The 25,089-nt window shown below is 36.9% G+C and overlaps 2 protein-coding genes across 2 annotated transcripts; one reads left to right on the top strand and one right to left on the bottom strand.

The window, feature by feature from the left end:
• Nucleotides 1-10,711: 10,711 nt before the first annotated feature.
• Nucleotides 10,712-12,491, top strand: LOC108329868 (elongation factor Tu, chloroplastic). Its single transcript, XM_017564226.2, has one exon. The coding sequence runs from the start codon at nucleotides 10,829-10,831 to the stop codon at nucleotides 12,278-12,280; it is 1,452 nt and encodes a 483-aa protein (XP_017419715.1). The 5' UTR covers nucleotides 10,712-10,828; the 3' UTR covers nucleotides 12,281-12,491.
• Nucleotides 12,492-12,970: 479 nt separating this feature from the next.
• LOC108331147 (protein DEHYDRATION-INDUCED 19 homolog 5) lies at nucleotides 12,971-17,648 on the bottom strand. The gene is made up of 5 exons (XM_017565777.2): nucleotides 17,353-17,648; nucleotides 15,645-15,787; nucleotides 15,190-15,255; nucleotides 14,822-15,057; nucleotides 12,971-13,291 (listed from the first exon to the last, which is right to left on the bottom strand). The coding sequence occupies exons 1-5, from the start codon at nucleotides 17,549-17,551 to the stop codon at nucleotides 13,198-13,200; spliced, it is 738 nt and encodes a 245-aa protein (XP_017421266.1). The 5' UTR covers nucleotides 17,552-17,648; the 3' UTR covers nucleotides 12,971-13,197.
• Between the last annotated feature and the right edge of the window lie 7,441 nt (nucleotides 17,649-25,089).

Below are 25,089 nucleotides of genomic sequence, written 5' to 3'. Positions count from 1 at the left end.
TTATGTTTCTTATTTCAAAATGCCTGTATTCTTGCCTTTTTACCAATAGAAAGAAGAGTTAAACTATATGATGCTGAACAGTGTTACATAATTAGACGATGTTGTTATTAAGTTATTAGATAATGTTCTTTAAAATATTAAAAATTGTGAGGAATACATTTAATAAAGATATTGTTAAAATTAATTCAAATATATGTATAGAGTAAAAGTACACTTTTCTTTATATTCCAAATGAAGTGCATTTTAGTATTGGGAAGAAAATCGAGTTTGCTTCTTTGATTTTTTCAGGCTTAATAAATTTGAACGGTATCGTTATCGGATAGTGTTCATATTTCAAGGTCCTATAAATACCTAGTATTATTCTTTTTTGGTAAATCATCTTTTATTATTTACTAGTATTGAAACTAATACCAATACATACATCATAACCAAATAGTTTTATAAACAACAGGTAAACTAGGAGAATACAATAGATCGAGTACGTGGGCAATGATTAATAAAAATTATGACTTTTTTATAAGATTAACAAAGCTACAGATTTGAATTTGGATTATAAACTATTAATCTCAATAGTCTTTTGTTTTAACCATATGAAATGAAATTTTAAGTTATGCATATTTGACTTTAAGTCGTTGTTTGGTTGAATACATTCGGAAAGACAGAATAGTCTTTCAACGAGTGAAAATTAAGCAGAATGAAAAGAGATGCATCATTTTAAAAATATGTTTTTATTTTTAAGTAAAAAAACTCAATTTGAAAAAAATGAAACTAATACAGAATTCATATTTTAGGTTTGGTATATTTTATTTTAATTAATGTAATACTTTTTCTTACACGATTTCTTTCTTTCTTCCTAATCCTCTAAATAAAATAAAATAAAAATATGGGTTTGTTATGGTGGATATAGGTTCCAGCAAGTCTACTTAATGTGGAGACATGAATAAAATAGGCGTCCCAATCAGAGGAAGGAACAACGCTGGGAAAAGGCCACGTGGATGTCCACTCTCTCACTCGCTTATTTAACAAATCACCTTTTTATACAATTGTGAAGTCAAATGATATTAAAAACAAGAAATTGGCTACTAAGTCTAGATCAACATTCTTCTTTAGTTTAGAAAAAAAACTGCAATCATGAGAATTCCTTTATTAGAAATTACACCTATTAGAAATCGTGTCTGTACGTACAATTTAAAGTTTTCAAATATATTAGATAATATATGGTATATAGTATATAGATTGAATGGTTAACATTCAAGACCCTCTTACATCAATATTGATCAACCATGTTAAATGATTTTATTGATATTGGATCAACGTTTAAAGTTATTATTACGTCAATAGTCTAGTAAATGATAAAATAATAGTAGAATAATTAAAAGATATTAATTAAAGATATCGATATTGATAAGTTGTTTATGAGTAACTAACCGAATCTAAAGGTAAGTTTGTCTTTATTATATTGGATCTATGCTAGTTTAGGATCCATGGGATAACTTATAAAGATAAGGTCAAGGCCAAAAGCCAGGTATGTTCTACTGCATCCAAAATACTCAATTGTGATAAACAATTCACTAAATCACGTCTAACTTGAGCGTCGGAGTGCCTTTTGCAGGTACCCCCTGGTCAAGAGTGCAAGTGAGCGGAGTAGGCGACTCAAGCATTGGAAGGCAAGAAGATTACGTTAGAAAGGTACGATTCTCAGCCCTACACATATCCATACAAGAACATTTTGGCACCTATCGTGGGGCTGAGAGAAGCAGAAGAAACCAAATGGTGACCACGAGAAATATGGAGGAGCAACAAAGCACCAGAGAGATGATCAGGAATATGCAAGCACAGATGCAGACCCAAGCGCAAGCACTATTGGAGATGCAGCAGAAGCATGAATAGGAGATTGCGGCACTAAGGGCGAAACAAACTCATCTCGAGCAGTCCGCCCACCATTCAGTGTCAAACCATGAAAATGGCAACAAGGCAAGCCGTAATCAACCGCCATCCCATCACACCAACCCCAACGATCGCAACCAAATGTCGGCCCATCACACCAACCCGAACGGTCAAGGAAGAAGGGAAGCAAATAGTAGGGTTATACCCACGCCTCTACAAATCGTGCGACCTACCAGCCTACTCCCATTCACGGTGGCCATCATGAAAGCTCCTATGCCGGAAAAGACTCCTCCTATATTAGAGAAGTATGATGGCTCGACTGATCCAGATGATCACCTCAGGACATTTGTGAACGCAATGACATTCTACACAGACAACGATCCGGTTATGTGTAGAGCCTTCTCGTTATCACTCAAAAGAGAAGCATTAGAATGGTACAACACACTTGCCCCAAACATAGTGGATTTTTATGCCACTTGAGAAGATCTTTTTGGGAAACAGTATGCATCCAATAGGGTACAAGAGTTAACATCGGCAGAATTGGTAAATACTAAACAAGAGGATGAGACAACTTTGAAGGCCTTTATGGAAAGGTATAATGAAACTGCACGGTGAGTTAAAGAGGTTAATTAGACTTTTATCATCAGCAATTTGCCTTCACGCTTAAGATTAGGATATTTTGCTGAAAAATTATATGCGCAACCACAAAAAACTATGGATGAACTTCAAGAAAGGGTTGCTAAGTTTATTCGTATTGAGGACACGAGGAGCTCAAGGAAAAAACAACAGCAGGAAGCTTTTGCAGGCGAAAATAGAAGGGATGGTAGACGATCGTTCGGCGACAACAATAAGGGAGGAGATCCTCGACAAAAGGACTTCCCCCGAACGCCTAAATTTGATCATTACACAACTGTTAATGCACCCAGGGCAAAAATTCTTGAGGAAGCCCTTAGTGCTGAACTTCTTTCGGTCAGAAAGCTTCATTCACCTAAAAATGTTGATGGAGGAAAGCACTGCCAATACCATCAAAACCTAAGACATACTACCGAAGAGTGTGTAACACTTAGAGATAAGATTGAAGCACTTATTCATGCGGGTCATCTCTGTAAGTACGTGAAGGAGGAACGACCGCAGATAAGAAGCCCATCAAGAAGAAGGTCTCCACGGAGAAGTACCGAACGACCGTATAGAAAAGAAGAATGAAGACATAAGTGAACTCGCAGCCGTAGTTGTAGCCTTGACCGCTCAGTTCGGGGGCATATCATCTAGAAAATATAATAAAAAGTCCTTCCTAACACTTGGAATGTGACTCATCTCACGTTTACTTTAGTTAAATTTTGATGTCATGTTTGTCTCGAATAAATTCTTTTGACAAAATTTATGTGCTTACACTTTTGGTGCGAATAAAGCTATACAATTTTCATTCAATCACAAGTTGAGTGGCGATATTAAGAAACCCAGGGAACGCTCTCCCTGAACCCCTGGTCCTAAATCGAGAGGTGAAGAATGTTCTCCATGAACTCTCACTCTCGTCTGCAAAACCCAGGGAACGCTCTCCGAGAACCCATGGTCCTAAACCGAGCGATGAGAAACGTTCTCCGTGAACTCTCACTCTCGTCGCAAAACCCAGGGAACGCTCTCCGAGAATCCCTGGTCCTAAACTGAGCGGTGAGGAACGTTCTCCGTGAACTCTCACTCTCGTCCGCAAAACTTAGGGAACGCTCTCCAAGAACCCTTGGTCCTAAACCGAGTAGTGAGGAACGTTCTCTGTGAACTCTCACTCTCGTCCGTAAAACCTAGGGAACGCTCTCTGAGAACCCTTGGTCCTAAACCGAGCAATGAGGAACGTTCTCCGTGAACTCTCACTCTTGTCCATAAAACCCAGGGAACGCTCTCCGAGAACCCTTGGTCCTAAACCAAGCAAAGAGGAACGCTCTTCGTGAACTCTCACTCCCATCTGCAAAACTCAAGGAACGCTCTCCGAGAACCCCTGGTCCAAAACCATTAGGTGAGGAACGTTCTACATGAACTCTCACCCGAGTTTTCTCGACTTAAGGGAACGTTCTAAGTGAACTCCTAGAGTCTGCTTCTTGGTGCCGACAGAAATGAAGACTTAAAGCACATTGAAAATAAGCTCCCCAATACAACGAGAACGACCTTTCTCAAGCTCATATAAGTCCTATAGTTAACATTGGCTAAAGCCGAACGATTAACTCGGACTAGGGGGGCATATGTATGGTATATAGTATAGACCGAACGGTTAACACTCAGGACCGTTCAGTCTATCCGCTACATCAACATTGGTGAACCAGGTTAAATGATTTTATTGATGTTGGACCATAATTGAGCCAACGTTTAAAGTTATTATTGGGCCAATAGTCCAACAGATGATAAAATAATAGTAGAATGATTAAAACATATTAACTAAAAATATATGATATTGATAAGTTGTTTATGAGTAACTAACCGAATCTAAAGGTAAGTTTGTTTTTATTTTATTGGATCTGTGCTAGTTTAGGATCCATGGGATGACTTATAAATATAAGGTCAATGTCAAAAGCTAGGTACATTCTACTAGATCCAAAATACTCAATTGTGATAAACAATTCACTAAACCATGCCTAACTTGAACGTCAGAGTGCCTTTTACAGGTACCTCCGGTCAAGAGTGCAAGTGAGCGGAGCAGGCAAATTAAGCATTGGAAGATAAGAAAATTACGTCAGAAAGGTACGACTCTCATGCCTACACATATCCATATCCATATATAACAGATAATAATACAATTTTTTATTTTGATTTTCATATTAGTATAAACAATTTTATATTATCAATTCACTCAAATAATTTAAATAATTTGTGTGTGATGTTTAAAGTAATTATTATAAAATTTAATAAATTTATCATAAATTTAATATGTTATTTGAAGTCAATGTAACAAATTCCAACTAAAGGATACATAAAAAAAATTAAATTGAGGAAATATACATACAATATTTAAAAATATTTATTATCATAGGATGTGCAATTTAATAAGAGTAAAAAGTAAAACGCTAAATCATAAAAGAGAAGTTTTGATGAATAGCTATGTAAGGATAAAGACTTATCATAAGATGATTAAACGAGGAAGATCTAACAAGCTTTTTTTAAACTTCCTTCTAAAGTTCCCTTCCATCAATGTTCTTGTACCGTACGGTCCTCCTGACCGAACGACTCTCCCAAGACAGATCGAACGGTTGCTCCAAGGCCGTCCACCCAGGTCACCATCAGGACCGAGCGTCGAAGCAAACGTTGTCCTTGGACCGACCGTACATAGAACGAGCGATCCTCCAAAGGTCGCCCATCCGGGTCGACCATCAAGAATGAGCGTCCAAGCTGACCGATCAGCAGAACCAAGTGGCCGCCCACCCAGGTTAACATCCCTGGCCGACCACCCCTTCTGACCGGCTGTCTAGATCGACCCATGTCAACTACACGATTAAACACTAATGACTCATTAAAGCCCTTAATGAAGATTAAGGTATGATTGGGCCGTTATCAGGCCCACGAAAGGTAAAAGCCCATTACAATCAGTATAAATAAAGGTTTCAGGTATGATTTCTGGACAGATTGCTTACGATGCAATATATATATGCATTACAGACCGCTCGGTCATACTACTGACTTGAGCGTCGGAGTGCCTTTGACAGGTGCCCGACCGCCCGACTTGGAGAGCGAGGAGGGAAAACGAATATTACAACCAGGACTTGAAGATGAGAGAGCTCGTTCGGCCCTTCCCAGCGCGTCCAGCCCTCGGCAAAGAGGTAACCGTCCGGTTTTCGCGAGCTTCTAGTGCCCCCTAGAGACAGAGCCGCTCGGTCTGCTTCAGTTCGTGAGATTCAGCAACGTCCACCTGGTCTTCGGCAAACTCTTGAGTGTTTTAACAAGGTCAGACCAGATCCGACCGAAACATTTTGGCGCCCACCGTGGGGCCGAGCGAGTATTCCCCATTGTAACCGCAAGGAACCAATGAGGGGCACCTCAAAAGAACATCAACTTCCACCATTCAACCCTTTGCACTCGACTTCATCAACCCAACAACTCAGTCTCCCCCGTTCAGCCGCATACCCTCAGCCGTTCGGTCAAGACCATTCGGCCTCGCGGCCTCGTTTCCCCAACCGTTCGACTGCGCGTGCTCGGCCAATACATTGGTCTTAGGTAAATCCTCAAACCTACTCCAACAAGTACTTCACCAAATATGGTTTCAACCGTTCGACTGCGCGCGCTCGGCCAATACATTGGTCTTAGGTACTTCACCAAATATGGTTTCAACCGTTCGACTGAGCGCGCTCGGCTAGTACATTGGTCTTGGGTAAATCCTCAAACCTATTATAACAGGAACTTCACCAAATGTGGCATCAACCGTTCGGCCAAATCTGACCTTAGGGATGAGGACTCCAAAAGTTCTCACCGTTCGGCCGCAATAAACAGCCGGGATGTGCCTTAGCCCAAGCTGATGAACGGAGAGTTCTTTCCAAAGAACCACTGTCAGCTTGGCCCAGGCGATGAACGTGGAGTTCTTTCCGAAGAACCACTGTCGTCCGGCGTGACCAGAAGCCCAAGCTGATGAACGGAGAGTTCTTTCCGAAGAACCACTGTCAGCTTGGCCCGGGCGGTGAACGGGGAGTTCTTTCCGAAGAACCACTGTCGTCTGGCGTGACCACAAGCCCAGGTATATGCGGGAAAACTGTCAACCTAGCCGGGGCGTCCCTAAGGTGCAACCCGATCGGCCTCCCAGTCTCGGTCCCTCGGCCTCCGCGGCCTCTACCTCTCGGCCTCCCGGGGCCCTAACCGTTCGGTCTTAATGTGGCCTACTAAGGTCGTAGTCGTCCAGTATCAGCAGAGCCTCCAGAGGCCTCAAACGTTCGGCCTCAACTGTTCGGCCTCCAAAGGCCTCAACCGTTCAGTCATCCATGACCTTGTCGTCCGAGCTCGACCATTTAATCTCAAACTCTTAGCAAGATTTGGGAAATCTATTCAATGTCGGCCATCATTGACCCCATTCGTTCGGACATTCATAAGGCCTTCAACTCCTTGGCCTCCAAGGGCCTCCACCTCTTGGCTTCGGAGAACCTCATCTCGGTCATTCAGTCTCTACTTCTTGGCCTCGAATAGCCTACCCGTTTGGCCTAACCAATTCGGCCTCCAAAGGCCTCAACCATCTCGGCCTCCAATGGCCACAACCATCTCGGCCTCCAATGGCCACAACCATTCGGTCTCGACCACCATGGCCTTAACCGTTCGGCCTTCAAAGGATTTAGCTTCTTGGCCACCGAAGGCCACACCAGCCAAATTTGGTCATTCGACCAGACGACCTTAACTATAAGGACGTCCGCCCACAGCCTCACAACTTAATCAAATTTGGCGACAACAATTTCACCTCACTTCGGCCTTTATTGATCGCTAATTCGGCCTCAAGCATTTGGCCGTCTATCCTTCGGTCGCCCGTCTCCAATTGCTTGGCCTTCCATGGCCTCGTAGGTACTCAGCCAAGTCTGGCTTCGAGCATTCGGCCATTCAGCCTTTGCCATCCGATCTTTGCCATCTAGATTCTGTCATTCGACACCGACCATCCAGCCGCATATGTTTGGTCATAACCTGATCTCTCGGATATTCGTTCGACCAATTGGAACCCACCCTTCGGCCTCCTAGAATTTGGCCAGTCGGCCTCGTTCATTCGGCCTTTCGGCCTCGATCATTCTCTGAAGGCCTCAATCGTACGGCTTGAGCTTGGTCTTAACTTCTCAACCTCCTACGGACTTGGTTGATCAGCCAAAAGTGGCATCGACTGTTCGACCTTACATTGGCCTCACCATCTCGGTTGTACCCTTTGGCCAGACCTTGGCCTCCACTGTTGGGCCTTCCACGACCTCATACTTAACCAAATTCTTCACCTGTTATTTGGCCTTTCAGACTTCAATCACTTAGCTACCCAGCTTCGGCCATGCGGCCTCCATCATTCGGCCTTTAGCTCTCGGCCATCCGTTGGTCCCAAGCCCTCGGCCTCCTATGGCCTCAAGCTTTTCGCCCCTTAAAAGGTGTCGACCAATAGGCCATCTTTTGGCCCGTCTTCGGTAGTTCGGCCTCAGCCTATCAGCCAAATTTGGCATCTCCGTTGAACCTCGACAATTTGGCCACGGCATTCGGCCTCCAAAGGCCTCAGCACTCATCCTCCAAACAGAGGCGACTTAGGGACGAAAGCCAACCAGAGATCCCGTCCCTTTTCAAAACCCCTTCGCATAATAAAATCATGCTCGGGCTTGGGGGCTTGTGTACCGTACGGTCCTCCTGACCGAACGACTCTCCCAAGACAGACCGAACGGTTGCCCCAAGGTCGTCCACCCAGGTCACCATCAGGACCGAGCGTCGAAGCAAACGCTGTCCTTGGACCGACCGTACATAGAACGAGCGATCCTCCAAAGGTCGCCCATCCGGGTTGACCATCAAGACCGAGCGTCCAAGCTGACCGATCAGTAGAACCAAGTGGCCGCCCACCTAGGTTGACATCCCTGGCCGACCACCCCTTCTGACCGGCCGTCCAGACCGACCCAAGTCGACTACACGGTTAAACACTAATGACTCATTAAAGCCCTTAATAAAGATTAAGGTATGATTGGGCCGTTATCAGGCCCATGAAAGGTAAAAGCCCATTACAATTAGTATAAATAAAGGTTCCACGTATGATTTCTGGACAGATTGCTTACGATGCAATATATACATGCATTACAGACCGCTCGGTCATACTACTGACCGCTCGGTCATACTACTGACTTGAGCGTTGGAGTGCCTTTGACAGGTGCCCGACCGCCCGGCTTAGAGAACAAGGAGGGAGAACGAATATTACAACCAGGAATTGAAGATGAGAGAGCCCGTTCGGCCCTTCCTAGCGCGTCCAACCCTCGACAAAGAGGTAACCGTCCGGTTTTCGCCAGCTTCTAGTGCCCCCTAGAGACAGAGCCGCTCGGTCTGCTTCAGTTCGTGAGATTCAGCAACGTCCGCCCGGTCTTCGGCAAACTCTTGAGTGTTTTAACAAGGTCAGACCAGATCCGACCGAAACAGTTCTTTTCCTTTTCAATCTTCGCATGCTTTTGGTTATACTTTCTTTTCTTTCTTAAATTTTTCATTGCTGAATATTGTATTAAAGTTGAATATTAATTTGTAACATTAACTTTTGTGATTATTATGTTATATATGATTGTTGTGTTTGTAATTGATATGTTTTTAATACTTTTGTCACTTATAATTTGTTTTCTTTCATTTGTTTCCATATACATATACTATTTTTGTTAGAATATATATGGGTTGAAATTATGTGAATATGATGAATATTTACATGTTTAAGTGTCTGGGTTATGATTATATTATGTGTTATTTTGAATTTGGGATTTTATGTATTATATGAGGTTTGATGTATTAGTTTCATGTAAAATATTGTTTAAAATTTATTAAAGAAGGCAGAGTTGGAGAATAGATTTTGGGTAAGTTTGTCGGTATTTTTTAGTTGTAACTTTTTTTTAATATATTTAGCGAAAATGAGATAAAAAGAAAATTTGGTCTTTTTTTTTTGGTATATATATGAAAAGTTCCTTCTAGTCTAAAATACATTAATTTTAATATTGAATGTTTTAAACTTACTTTTGATATATGAATATAAGTATTTTGGATAAAATTAGTATCTATGACATATTCTATACTTGTATTTTGAAAGATATTAATTTAGTTTTCTAATCTTAGTGTGACTTTTTTACATCTCACTTGTGTAAGTGAAGTTTGTACTCACTTGTCAAAATAATATTTGACCTTACTTATATATATTACAATTAATCCTAGTTGATATTGACTGTGAAATTAGATATTTGTTGATAATTTAACACGAGTCTAATGATTGTGACATAATAGTTTCAATTAACATTATGATAGTTTGTAACAAAAAAATTTGCATCCATATATATATATATATATTATATTGTGATTTGATTTTAATCTTATTTTAACACCTATTCTGTATACTCATGTGATACTTAGATCCATAAATTTGATAATGATATATGATTTGATTATACTGACATTAATCATATTTTGTTATGAGATAATTTATGTATAATCATTTTATATTATATAACTTATGCTTTTGTGCGTTGATTTTATGAAAATGTGTTGTGATTGTTTACCTAAGCATTGGAAATTCATCATATACATACAATTAGATGTAAAACCTTAGGAGATTTAAAATGGTACAAAGACTTTTTCCTTACAAGAGTTTTCACTAGGAAAGATAATAAACAACCAGGTTTAATAATAATTCATCAGATTTATATATCCTTCCGATGAAAACTAATGTGTTGACAACATCTGGGATAGTTTCATCATTATTGTAGATTGGTTCGCCATTATCATTTACGCACAATGGGGAGATGAGAAGAGAAACCCAACTCATCACTTCCATTTTGAAGTTTTGCCCACTCTTTTTACTATTGATGCATGCAAATACACACACAATCATAATTCAATGTTAATATTTGAAAATAAAAAATTTCTTCTAAGTTCACATCCTTCCCAAACAAATAAATTTAACTAAATATATATATTTTTTTCAGAATAAGAATTTAAAAAAAGTGAAAAAATATATATTATATTTTAGCCATGTGGAAATAGTTTTATAATGAAAGATACAAAATCCTGGTTGATATGCATTTGAGTTGGGTTAACATGAGAAAGAGAGAATAATGTGATCCTTGAAAAATTGAGGCAGAAAAAGGATAGAAGTGATATGAGGTCATATTTTATCCATCCACACACTCTCACCAACACCAACACCACCACCAGATAACAGAAATAAGACTTTACACTTCACACAAACCTCGTCTTCTCTCTTCACTCTCCACAATCCCAATTTTCCAAAACCATGGCACTTTCTTCTGCAACTGCTTCCTCCAAACTCATACTCTTCCCACATGCATCATCTTCATCTTCTTCTTCCTCACCCTCTTCTCTAAATTCTACACCCTTCCGCTCCACCACCACCACTCATAAACTAACCACTCTCTCTTCCTCCTTCCTCCAGCCCTCCACCGTCCTCCGCCGCACACCCTCCACCACAACCCACCGCCGCCAATTCACCGTCCGCGCCGCGCGCGGCAAGTTCGAGCGCAAGAAGCCCCACGTCAACATAGGCACCATCGGGCATGTCGACCACGGAAAGACCACCCTCACCGCCGCCCTCACCATGGCTCTCGCCTCCCTCGGCAACAGCGCCCCCAAGAAGTACGACGAGATCGACGCCGCCCCGGAGGAGCGCGCCCGTGGCATCACCATCAACACCGCCACCGTCGAATACGAAACCGAAAACCGCCACTACGCCCACGTGGACTGCCCCGGCCACGCGGACTACGTCAAGAACATGATCACCGGCGCCGCCCAGATGGACGGAGCCATCCTGGTGGTCTCCGGCGCCGACGGCCCCATGCCCCAAACGAAAGAACACATCTTGTTGGCAAAACAAGTCGGCGTGCCCAACATGGTGGTGTTCCTGAACAAACAGGACCAAGTCGACGACGAAGAACTCCTCCAGTTGGTGGAACTCGAAGTGCGCGAGCTTCTCTCCTCGTACGAGTTCCCCGGCGACGACATCCCCATCGTCTCGGGTTCCGCACTCTTGGCCCTGGAAGCTCTCATGGCGAACCCTGCAATCAAACGCGGAGAAAACGAATGGGTCGATAAAATCTACCAACTCATGGACGAAGTGGACAACTACATTCCCATTCCGCAGCGCCAAACCGATCTCCCTTTCCTTCTCGCCGTGGAAGATGTTTTCTCAATCACCGGGCGTGGCACGGTGGCGACGGGGCGAGTGGAGCGTGGGACGATCAGAGTTGGCGAAACCGTTGACCTTGTAGGTTTGAGGGAAACGAGGAACACGACGGTGACCGGCGTGGAGATGTTCCAGAAGATTCTTGACGAGGCGTTGGCAGGGGACAACGTGGGGCTTCTGCTGAGAGGGGTTCAGAAGGTGGACATTCAGAGAGGGATGGTTCTGGCGAAGCCTGGCACCATTACGCCGCACACCAAGTTCGTGGCCATTGTTTATGTTCTGAAGAAGGAGGAAGGTGGGAGGCACTCGCCGTTCTTTGCAGGGTACAGGCCTCAGTTTTACATGAGAACCACCGACGTGACGGGGAAGGTGACCTCCATCATGAACGACAAGGACGAGGAGTCCAAGATGGTTATGCCCGGTGACCGTGTTAAGATGGTCGTCGAGCTCATTGTTCCTGTCGCCTGCGAACAAGGAATGAGGTTCGCCATCAGGGAAGGAGGGAAGACCGTTGGTGCTGGTGTTATCCAATCCATCATCGAGTGAATTCTCTTCTTTTTCATTTCTTCTTCCTCTTCCTTTTATACTCCTTTCCTTTCCCTTTTTCTTATACTTTCCACCTTTATGATGGATGTTGTTATTCCATTCCATTATCATATTCTTCTATCCCAAATCAATTCTCTTTGCTGTTACTGCTCTTTTACTTAACTATCTTCAACGGAATGCAAGGTCCTCACATGAGGTAGTTAAACTGTTACATTTGGCTAATTAGTTCTACTCTATGTCTTGTTTCTTGCATTGCAGTCGATTGGTGTTGGATTTCACGAAACAATGAATTAAATAGGAAGAAAAAATTTGCTGCAAATAGATTAATGTGTGGTGTACTCATGAAGGATAAACAACCTGAATAAGTTCTCATATAAGAGTTTGATTTGGGTTACTTTCAAGTTTTCCTCTTACTTTCATACGAGATTAATCAATGCTGAAGACTACAAAATGAACATTAGTTGCTCATAAGTTCAACCTGTTGGAATGTTATAATAACCAAATTAGACTGGCCAGTTCCCTTGGCTAAACACTAAACTGGTTTGCACAACAACTTGGTTCAAAAATACTGGCCAGTTCATCATCAGATTAACCGTCAGAATCAATCAAGCCTCGTATCCCAATTCGAGTTAAAAAAGCATTCCGTGCAAAAGACTTGAATCATGGCTCATTCTTGCCATGATGATAAAATAATACAAAAGATTAACTTCTATATATAGATTTAAAATATACCATAATAAGTTCAGATGTTCAATAATGCATGCCTGCAAACGAGGCAACCGTCCAATTTTGTGACTATCCAGCACTTAGATTACCTATACTAAATTCATGCACCGTACCAAAACGCAGTTATTTTCTTACAAGAATCAACGCTACCTGAACGCAAGACTGTCTATAAGTTGTTAGATGCATGTTTCCTAGAATAAAGTTGATAACATCAACTCTTGAACAAAAGATGCCTTCTGCCTTCGCTCTTCAATATCCTCTTCGTCTCCCGAGTCTGTCTCTGAGCTGCAAACAAAACCATCAACAACGTTTCAGTACTGAGTTTAAGCAGAGAATTTTTCATAAATCTTATTTTTGTCCCTGTTTTTAAGACAGTATACAGCCGTTGCTACTATCTTTATGCAGCATCAACACAAATTTTTTATCCTCACTATCAATGCATCAAATATTTTTAGTTAAGAAAATTTTGTAATGTATTAAAGGAAAAAATAAGGTTAGCATTTCATATATTGCTACTCGTTAAAAGTATTTAATCACCAAAATGTAACTGGATGAGTAAGATAGATTCGCTTGTCAGTAGAGCATGCTTGTGAAACAAATGTCAGGAGATATTAATAAGGGTGTCTCATCACATTGACAGTCAAGTAATTTTGGCCAAAAGGGTATCATACAATTCGACATATTCAAGGTCCAGAAGGAAAGTTTTCATAATCACCAACAAAGTAGGTTATGCAAAGCTATAGTTGGAGCTAGAGCTTCACAGAAACAATCAGAATTGTTTATCAAGAAATGCAAGCTAATTTAGTGGCAGTCAGTACATGTACATATTGGCATACATAATACGACTACCAATCAATTTTCATTTTTAATACCGGTACATTACACTTAAACAAATTCATTGTTTTTCCTATACTAGAACAATTTTGACACCATTTGTTCATCTAATTAGTTTCCTCTGACGAGGAATCGTCTGATGTAGTAATGATAAGAATTGTTTGATAGTCGCTATGCCGCTGAGACACTATGGTTTTTGTTTTGTCTGCTGAGTTGTTTAATGGATTTGAATCATCTAATGGTTTTTATTTCATCATGGAGGAAGATAAGCTTCGATGTGAATGATGTATTGGTGTTTGAACTAGCAGGAAAATGCATAAGTAATGTTGATGGCTTCATGAATATACTCTACAGAATCATTTATAGTTATTTCTAAGTCTGACAAATGTAAAAATATATCGTACACATTTACCTTGTTTCACACACCTCCCTAAGCTTTCAAAGTAACTTTCAAATGAAAAGAATAAAGTAAAAATTCCACAGCAAAATATAGTTTGTCGTGTTATATATATGAAATGTCATATTATGAATAGAATATAGATTGCTGTTAACCAACTAATAAATACACTCCGAGTGATATGTCTTGTAAATCCACAGCGCACAGACAATTTTGAAATGTATCGCTATGTATACACTATATATAATGTGTCAAATTGGATAAACAATTACCCATGTCATAAGAAGTATTATTATCACTATTTTTATGTATAGAACAATGAATTAGTTACAATAGTGATAAATTGAGATAGACTACTGCACTTATGAATTTAGCAGATACCAGTGAAGCAGCTAAATTAGTTATAGTAGTACATTTATAACATTTCCAAGAACAGGAGATTATCAGTGTCTATAAAGGAAAACAAAATTGATCTTTAGCTATTCTTTTAATGCTTTACAGTTAGAATTATCAGTTTCTCGTGCTCTTTTTCACTATATAAGCATACTTCCAATACAAAAATACCAGAGAAAGAAGGATCATACCCTTTTCCACTGGAAATGTCAGGATCATACCCCTTTCCACTGGAAATGTCTGAAGCACTGCTGGAGAAACCTTCACTAGGTTGGATACCTCTGGAGTTTGGAACAGACAGATTGCGAACAAATGGTGTCAGAAGTGGATCAGGCACCAGTTCATGTCTTCCTCTGGCAGGAAGTTTCTTGTCAAACACTACTGTATCACCCGACGAGATGCTAGATTTGTCAGACTTCCAAGATCTCTATAGAAAGTATAGATCATTTATTGACATATTCAATTGAATTGGGCAAGAATCAAGTTCTCTTAAAACCAAGAGTGAGCTAGATAACATTAAGAACACAAAGATTCCATGATTGAGTTGGGCAATATTTACCTTGCTTGAATTCTGTGCAACCCTGACTGCATCCTCCCCTAAATTTTCTTCACACAGAGGACAGGTCTGATATAGGAAAATTAAGACAGTCAGTCAGTTTTCAAATTTAAATTACAACTTAATTACCTAAGTGAAATGTTCAGAAACATTAAATATTCTTTCTTAGCTTTAAACTAAAATGGCTGCTAGTTAATTTTATCCTTACCCTTTTCTTTCTCATATCAGAACAGTGCAACATATCAAGTATATAGACAGAATTTTTGTTCAGTGTGTTATATACAATTGAACTTAAGCTATGAACTACGGTTTACAAACTATAATAAAGTCAATGAACAGTCTCACAATTAATCAAGGAAAGTAGGAAAAGGAAACAGAGTCGAATAGAAGTGTACATGTTATGATGTTAGCAATAACTTCAGCCAAACATCAAATTTCAAAATTCAGAACCGTCATACCATATCTCTTGGGTCATAGCAATCCTCCTCTTCCAAACGAGCACGGAATGAAGAAAAATCAAACTCGAAGTCACAGAAAGGACATTGAAAAAGAGATTTTGCATCATCATCCTCATCTGTATAATTTAGCATTGAATATTTATCTGTATAGTTCAAATGGAATCCTCATCAGTAAACTATTTTGGCACAAAGGATCCATTTTTAATGCCATAAAAGGTACATCTCAAAAGAAAACATCAATAGGAAAGATAAATGTATTGTATGTTCCCTACAGCTACAAATGTACAACTTACAAGATTATAAAACACTAACAAGAAGGAAAATTAACAGTGCTAAGGTTCCCTTATGCTCTTCATGGTATGTTTAGGTTCAAGGAGGGGAAGATTGGGGGAAGAGAATAGGAGGTGAAGAAATTAACCCTTTTTTTTCATATTTGGATGTTTAAAATCATCCAAGTTTCTCTAAATTTGAGTAATTTTGTTTGTAAAAATTAAAGCAAAAGGAAGGCTTGGAGGGTAATCCCCTCATTCTAAAAATCTCAGTAACAAGGAGAATGCTATTGCCCCATTCTCGTCCACCTAAACATACTAGCAATTTGCAGGGCACATCCAAAACTCAGGATAAAAGTGAAGCCATAGGACAAAAAAAATCCAGAAAAGAACCAAATGTGAAAGCATTCAAGAACAGAAAAACTGATAGATCACACATGTGTGACGCCCCTAACAAGGGAGAAAATAGTTCACATAAGCACAATTCAAATTGGAACCTTTTCAATTTCACCTTCATCAGACTCAGAAACATTCTCCTCCCCCCAAATTAAATATCGTGAAGGCCCCCAAGTTTCATTAGTTCTCCGCGCCAGTAAATACGATTGAATTTCTTCATTGACGCTGTTCCTTTCAAACTTCAACTTTTCTAGATTCCTCCTCAAAGCAGCAGCTTGAGGCTGTTCTTCCTCTGAGGAATCACACTCCTGCGTCATTACTCCAATTCAATTCACCCTCTCACCCTTGTTTTTTTTCTTATTTCTGCTTTTAAGGCTTCGGAGAAATTATTATATTCGCAATTATCTCGCACTCTCGTATGATAAGAGCAGCATATATGGAAAAGCTTGGCAGAACCTGCCAGAGTTATTTGATTTATTGTCTTAATTAAGCCCAAGTTCCCATAAACAGAGAACCTGGAAATCATTACTGAGTGATTAACTTGTAAAGCCAAAACATATCCTGGCCGTCCCTTACATCAGCCCTGAATTGCACAGACACCAATCGAAACGGTTACTTGTAAATGATGTCCACTTGCAACACATTCAATGGCAGAAACAAACATTCAGAACAATAATTTTTGTTTTTTCAAAAGTAACTGTTCCTGATAAATGCCAACCCTTTAAGAGCAAAACTGCATGCTTCAAAGTGGAGGTCCTCTGAGGGAAACGATAACAGAAAAACCGGAACTTTGAAATTAAACTTCTCTGACTAGCGAACACGGGCTTGAGTTCAGTTCACTGAAAGTTCAATGCAATTCCAAAGAAACCCAAATGCCCTCTTTCTCTCTTTTTTTTCCCCCCTCACTTGCACCCACCAGGGAAAAGACGTACCTTTAGGACGTAATTTTCACACCAAGAGGAAAGAAAGCATGTAGAGCAAAAGGAGAGAGAGAAATGCAGTAGTGAAGAGAAGAAAGTGAAAAGGGGTGGTAAGAGAAGTACCTGAGTGAAGGCGAGAAGCTTGGAGAGAGGGGAAGTGATTGGAGGGATGAACAGTGGCAGCCCTGAAGATGAAGTCCATGGTGGTTGTAAGGGAGAAAGAGATGGTGTGGTTTTGTTGTGAGTGAGTGAGTGATGAAAAGAGATTTCTCAAGCGAAAAGGGAAAGGACATGCTTTCCCGTCAATATTATCATCACTCATCAATTCATCTGCTCCGATTAGTGTGGTCGTGTTTTGCTACTCATTTCTTTGCCTTCTGACACTCTCTACTCTCACTTCTGACACAATAAAACATTCATTATTCCTGACTCACACGTGCCACTTTCACCACCTTATTCTCATAAAATTTCATACCAGATTAAACCACGTTTGCATTACAATAATAGAGATTGCATTGCCATAATTATCTCCCCCATATCTATCAGTATTTTTAACTATATTTTGGTTAGCTTTAATCGCATTTCTTCTGCTTGTAAATCAAGCTTTCAACCAATATATTCTTATATAGATCATATGGCTTAAAGCATATAATGTATCTTAATTTCCTGAACTTAGTTTCAAGAGGGATTAAGTTTTAAGAAAATATGTTTCTTTTATCTCAAAAGTAATTTAATTAATGCAATTTTTTACACTTCACGCTATAAAGCTACATTTAAATGGGCTTTTAAAAATAAACTTGATTTAAAATACCAACCGTAAATATCATAAAGGAATGTTCCATTTTTGGAAACATGAACACGCTTAAACATATCATAAATTTTCATATTTATAAGTCTTTAAAATATATCAATGGTAGGTAATAATTTGATGATTTAGAATATATTAAAAATATTTTTAATACACTAATATTAGTATATTTTAAAGACTCAAGAAAAAAATCAGACACAAAAAATTTAACAAAAAATCTGAAGTCATACTCGAGTTAAAAAGCTTAATGAGTTTTAAGAGGTCATCGGTGCTAAATGAATTTGAGTATTGTTTTAAGGTATGTTAAATGTTAAAAAAAAAAAAAAAAAAAACTGGATAGAAGTTCACAAGAAAAGCATACCAAAACACAAGTCAACCATAAAAGGAGTCTAAAAAACTAAGTCTTCCCTATATGTGAATACAAGATTTGCATGGATGAACTCAATAAATCACATTCCAGTCACAATATAATATATGTTAAGCAAGCCGAAAAACATGTTTGATATGAAGCATTTCATTTCTACATTATAGATTCACTCAAACATGAATTAGATATCAATATAGTTTGATAATAACTCGATGACTGATCATAAAATAAATCTAATAAATAACAAATCTTATTTAAAATAATTCTAATATTAATATTCAAAAATGAAAATTAAACTCAATTTTACAAAATCAGTTCTCCTCACCTATATAACATTTGATCATTCTAACTTGAAAAACTTCTTAGTCCAACATGTCTTGTGTCAGCAAAAATTGTAATTATTACAAAACAGAATACTATTTCTCAGTTCGCATGAACCAAAATAGACAGATAATATACACCACAGCAGAAGATTCAGCTGGCTAATACGTTAGCATGAACGCAAGCATGTATAGTGAATGTAGAAGAAAGATGAATCAATTCTTGAAGCCATTACCACAGTTGTTAAGCAACTAAACAACGCAAGAACACATGCTGAGACGATTCCGCAGCATCCTCACATATAAACTACGCACGGAAACTGCAACATAAAAACCACGTTCATCATTCGATCATGCAGAGCCTCCATGACAGAAAAATGGGTTCATATTGAATCAATAAGAAAAATCTTAGTATATTGTACTTTCGATTCTTTTTTAAATAATAACTAATCTAAAATATTAATCGTCTTCAACTTTAAAAATAAAGTTAAATAAAAATATTAAAAGCATAATTAATATTTTCTTAAAATTCGAAACAAGAATTAAATAAAAATAACATTCTTTAAAAAAATTACCAGATTTAGACATAAACTGACGATATTTTAATAACGTGTGTAATATTAATTGCATAATTTTAAATATTAATTATATGTTATATTTTATAAATATAATCAATATTATTGTGTGTTTTTAAATGCATATGTTAAATACTGATGTGTACGCAATATTCATTGCATAGAATTCATCATATGTTATATTTAACGTTTAATAAGCATACATTCGATAATATATTTTTACTACATTCAGGGCGTGTACAATTATATACGTTCCTTTTCTTTGTTTTTTAAGATTGATTTGAATAAATCAATTAATATATTAAATTTTCTTAACTCTAATAAAATAGTATATAATTTCTTATTACACCTTTTTTTCCCTGTGTGATACAATCAATCCATGTACGAATATTATATATATTATACATAATAAATATATTATATAATATTATATATATATAGTTTGTTTTTAAGTATTTAATCTTTTACATTTATGATAAGTTTATATTTACTCTTCAAATTTATTGATTTATTTTTTAATTGACAACTCATTTACATTTCGTATTTTTATACATTAGTGAATAAATACAACAACAATTATTTTTTATAATTGACAGCGATTTGTGAACTGAACATATTCAAAAGAGATAAAAAAAGGAAGAGTTTTTTGTTTCGGTTAAGAACAGGAGCAACAAAATTTAAAGATTTTGCTTTGATTATAAGAAAACCAAAGTAGTAAGTCGAAAAAAAATAAAAATAAAAAATATAATTTTGAATTTTTGGTAGCAATTCTACATACAACAGTTGTCATAGACTTTTTTCAAATTTTAAATAATTATTTAATTTTAAGGATGTATTGTTAAGATAAAATCATTTATATGACTAAAATGTCTAAACACTCTTACATGTTTTGAAGTTTAACAAATCAACATTAAACGAAATAAGCATATGAATAGGTTATCACTAAAGATATCATAATAGTTGAAATATAAGTGATAAGTTAAATATGTTGAAAATCTAGTAACCTAGGAAAGTCATAGAAAAACGCTTAAGCTTAACCTAGACGTTGTACTAAATGATTCCCAAAAACCTAAAGCGTCAATGAGAGAGTTTTGCTAAGCGCAGAAGCTATATTGTATCAAATAGTAATCAATCAGAACTTTCATATAAACAAAAGTGTTTTTGGTAAGTATTTTGAAAGTCTTAATCAATATCCCAAAAGCATGTGAAAGACAACTTGTTAAACGCTCTAACTAAAGAAAGTAGAAATCTTAAAGCGTTTACAATAGACTAGACACTACCATGAGCTACACCATTCACTTTGTCCAATGATGAAGCTTCAATTAATGCTTAGTATCTTAGTAAAAAGGCTTAAATGATAAAATGCTACCTGAATGGTAGAAAATATAAAAAGCACCTAGTTATTCTTGACAAGAATTAAATGTAATTAATTGCCCAACGTTCAAAAACAACAAAAGTGATAAGAGAAAAGACATATTTGTTGCATGCATATCTACTATACTTTGTGCAGATAGTCTACTACACGCATCCACCTGCTCCATCGGATATATATCAGAATTGGACGTTAGAAACAAAGAAGACATTCACGGAATGTTCTCTCCATCAAAAGTCATGCCAAAAAAATAGTACAACCTACTTCTATCAAAGTATTGATTAAACAAGTATGCTATAACGACTTGACTAACCAACAGATGTTTCACAAGACAAGACTAAGAATACACAAGATTCAAGAAAAAAGTTAGTCTAACAGACATCTTTTGAGAAGCCTTTAAACAAAAGATGATTTGAAGAAAGAATTAAGAGAATAACTTACGAAGAGAATATTATAAAGCAATATCGTCAGGAGAAAAAGCATATACAAGCTCAAGAACTGAAATAGAATATCTGAGAAGAAAAAGTTCAAGTTAGAAATACTCTCAAGCTTAATTGTAATATTAGCTTATTATCTGTAAGAAGAGAGAAAAGAGAGAAAAGAGAGAAAAACAAATAAGCGAGTTTGTAGAGATTGAATTGTATTGAACATATATCCTCTATATGAGAGTAATCGTCTAATAACTTGTAAGTAATCAAATTGATTGCACATTCTGAAAAGAATTAGAACACTTGTTGATTAGTTCAAAAGAGTTAAGGATTACTAAGCAATGTATCAGGGGATACTAGGATTGTCTAGTGGAAACCAAGAGTGAGTTAAACTCAACTAGAAGGTGTATCAGGTTGATATTAGGAGCGTCTAGGGATACCAAGAGTGGTGAAAAATACTGCACAACCAGGAGTGAGTGAAACTTAACTAGGCAGCGTATTAAGGAATACCATGATTGTTTAAGGAAGACTTATTCAAACACTGCAACGAATATCTCTTAACTATTGAATAACACTTGAAAAAAACACATTGTTTAAATTTATTTCAAAGTCGGGCCTTTAAACAATCTTTGTAAAATCATTCAATCTTGACTAAGGTGTTATATCATATTGATTGTGAAAAAGTTTTCCAATAACATTATTCAACCCTTCCTTCTAGTGTTTTTCAGATACTTCATCTATGACAACGATTATGGGAGGAACTATTGTCATAGATCCTTAAAATAAAATAATTATTTAAAATCTGATAGGGTTTATGGCCGCAGTTGCTTTTGGAACCTCTGCAAATCCTTTTATGGTTTGGTTATTGGGACAATCATTGTCAGAGGTCCGATTTTACTTAAAATATTTTTTTTAATATAAAGGTCTATGACCTTGATTAGAACCATAATCAAAGTCATTTACTTTTTTTGCCTCAGTTCTTACCATAATCGTTGCCTAAAGTATGCATCTTTTTTAAAAGATGGTTTTGTTTCTATAACATCCTACATCATAGAAACAGACTTGCTTATGCAATCAAGTATGTACAACAAGTAATTACAAACCATAATATATTTTTCAATCAAAAACAAAATTATAATCATAAATTATCTCAATGTACCAATTATAATATGCTAATGTACAAATTATTATATCCTAAAATTTACATACTATTGTACAAATATATTACATATTTTGCAAGGTCTTTCCGTATGTAATGAATAAACTTGGCGGGAATTGGAATATGAGTCTTGAATCTCTGCACACAATACAATGATTTCAATTAGTGTATATGATTTCAAAACAATGGAGAAAAAAAACTGATTAAAATCAAATATTATTGTTTCCCAACCACTTGTAATATGGGCACAAATAGTGGTTGTCACCCAATGCATTGCATAGTAACCACACTCATATGAGTCGGTTTGTCTATTACACTACAATATATCATCATAATTATAACTAATTAAGGAATATCGGTGGAATAAAACAATTTTAAGAAAGTATGGACCAAAATACCAAACTTTGAGGGTCAACCATCCAAGCTTTTTAGCATTTGCAGTTGATTTCCCTAACAATATCATATGTGCTGCAATTTAACTATGAAAAAAAAATGTTTTAATATACACTTATATAACAAAGAAAGCTCATAACATTGAGGTTCTTACCTACTTGTTTGAGATGTTTGGGAGGAGACTTGTGAAATGAACAAAACTACACACTGGTAGGGAAACCACAAGTTGTTATCAATGTTGCCTTAAATAAATAATAACTTATTTTTTTATGTCTTAAAATTATAGATGGAACTTTCAAGTTAACAAACTACAATTATACAACAATATAAGGGACAAAATATATATCTCCTTCCCTCATGCAAAACAATTAATGACGTATGCTTTGATGTCATCAAATTTATTGCCTTCATGAGTGAGTTGGGGGTCAATGAACCCATAGACATCATTGAACCCCATATTGTTACTTACACCAAACATATACTTGAAAACAAAAAAAAAATATTTCATGTAAGTAACATTGCATGCATCATGAAAGTTTCAGATAAGAAGACATCAAATATTTCAACCCCATCAACCCACAACAACTTCAAGTCTTTAACTAGTGGACTAAGATAAGCAACTATGTCATTTCTAGACTACCTTAGACTAGATATCATCATAGACAACATCATGTACTTTCTCTTCATGCCCAATCCAGGAGATAGGTTAAAACTTATCAATTTAATGGGTCAACAACTATGATTGGTACTTAAATTACCAAATCCATCACTAGCTAAACCAAGCCAAAGATTTCTACATTCTTGACCAAATTGAGGGAATTCATGACCAATATTTTTCCATTGCATTAAATCGGTTGGATGACGAACCAGTCCGTCAATTGTTATCTCATATGCATGTCATCTAAAGATTTTAGCGTCTTTTGGATTCACAAACAAACACTTAAGTCTGGCCGCGATTAGAAGGTTTCAAACTACTTTCAAAGCAAAACCATCATTTTCTATCTAGCCACTATCTTCATTATTTTTTTTCTGCTTGTAAAGTGATAACACATTTTTCAGACATTTTTTCAAACCTTTGAACTCTTTCTTGTATAATATGCAACCATTCGGACATGCATGTATCCTTTTATACTTCGTACCCATCGTACAAAGAATTTTCTTCGCATCATAATTATAAGTGGTTAGAGTATTTCCATCTAGTAGCATTTCATTCAACAACAACAACAATTGTGCGAAACTGTTATCGGTCCATTCATTGGTTGCCTTCAAATTCATGAACCTTAACACCGCTGACAACCGTGTGAAGTTAGTTGAATAGACATACAAATGAGTCTTCGTGTTAGTAGGCGTCGTCTCATACATATGCGCTTGGGCAAAAGCTTCTATGCCAACACAGATCATGTCCTCTAATTTGTCTCTCTCGGTCGATCTTCCATGGTGCAATCAAATACATGTTCAGTTAGAGAGATAGATGAAAAGTCTATAAATTTTTTGTGTCATGTCCATGTTTTATAACTTCGAAGGAAACCATGATAGATAAGATGTTCCCTAATTTCAGTTGCATTCAACTTTCTCTTATTCAAAAAATTGACACAAGGACATCTAAACTTCATTTCATTATCACTTCTACCCTCATTACGTTGTGCAAATTGTATAAATTTTTATGGTCCTCTCTCGTACTCAACACTGATGCATGGTGATTTAATCTAATCTCGATTCATACATACATATATATATATATATATATATATATATATATATATATATATATATATATATATATATATATATATATTGAAATTGTTCACACAATTTCAGTAATATTAAATTATCACTTTGATCGCTTTTGTATTCAAGGTTTAACCATATCCGATTCAAGAATATTCACTTTCTTTAGTTTATTAAACATATAAATTTCGAACAACATATCTAAAGTTTCACAAAATTTTGTTAACATTTTACATTGGTTTTCAGGTTACACGAAGTGAAAGTGATTATAAACCACAATCAAACATGCTCCCGAAGATCAATACAAAACATAGTTGCAAATATTCATGAATTTTAAGACATGTATATTAAATTATATGAATTAATAATATGAAAAAAATGATTACGCTTCTTAAACTATCCAATCGAACAATTCAAGATTCAATGCTTATAAATTATTATCGTCTCCTCTTATATTTATTTTTTAAAATAACACATTTTTTCAAAAAACTTGGAGATAGTAAATAATTTTTATATTAAATCTCAAAACTGAAAACTAAGGCTAATTCAATAAACAATATATTCAAGCATACAATAGTTACATATCCAACATACAAAAAATGAACAATGTACAACAAAATTATAAACTCATTAAAAAAATAAATTTTAAACATAATAATAGGAACATAGGAGTGTGAAAGGTAGAGAACAATGAAGAAAGATGCAACTAT

Source organism: Vigna angularis, chromosome 4 (assembly GCF_016808095.1).
Source record: "Vigna angularis cultivar LongXiaoDou No.4 chromosome 4, ASM1680809v1, whole genome shotgun sequence".
NCBI lineage: Eukaryota > Viridiplantae > Streptophyta > Magnoliopsida > Fabales > Fabaceae > Vigna > Vigna angularis.
Note: the sequence above shows the minus strand (reverse complement) of the source record. Positions and strands in the feature narration are given on the sequence as shown.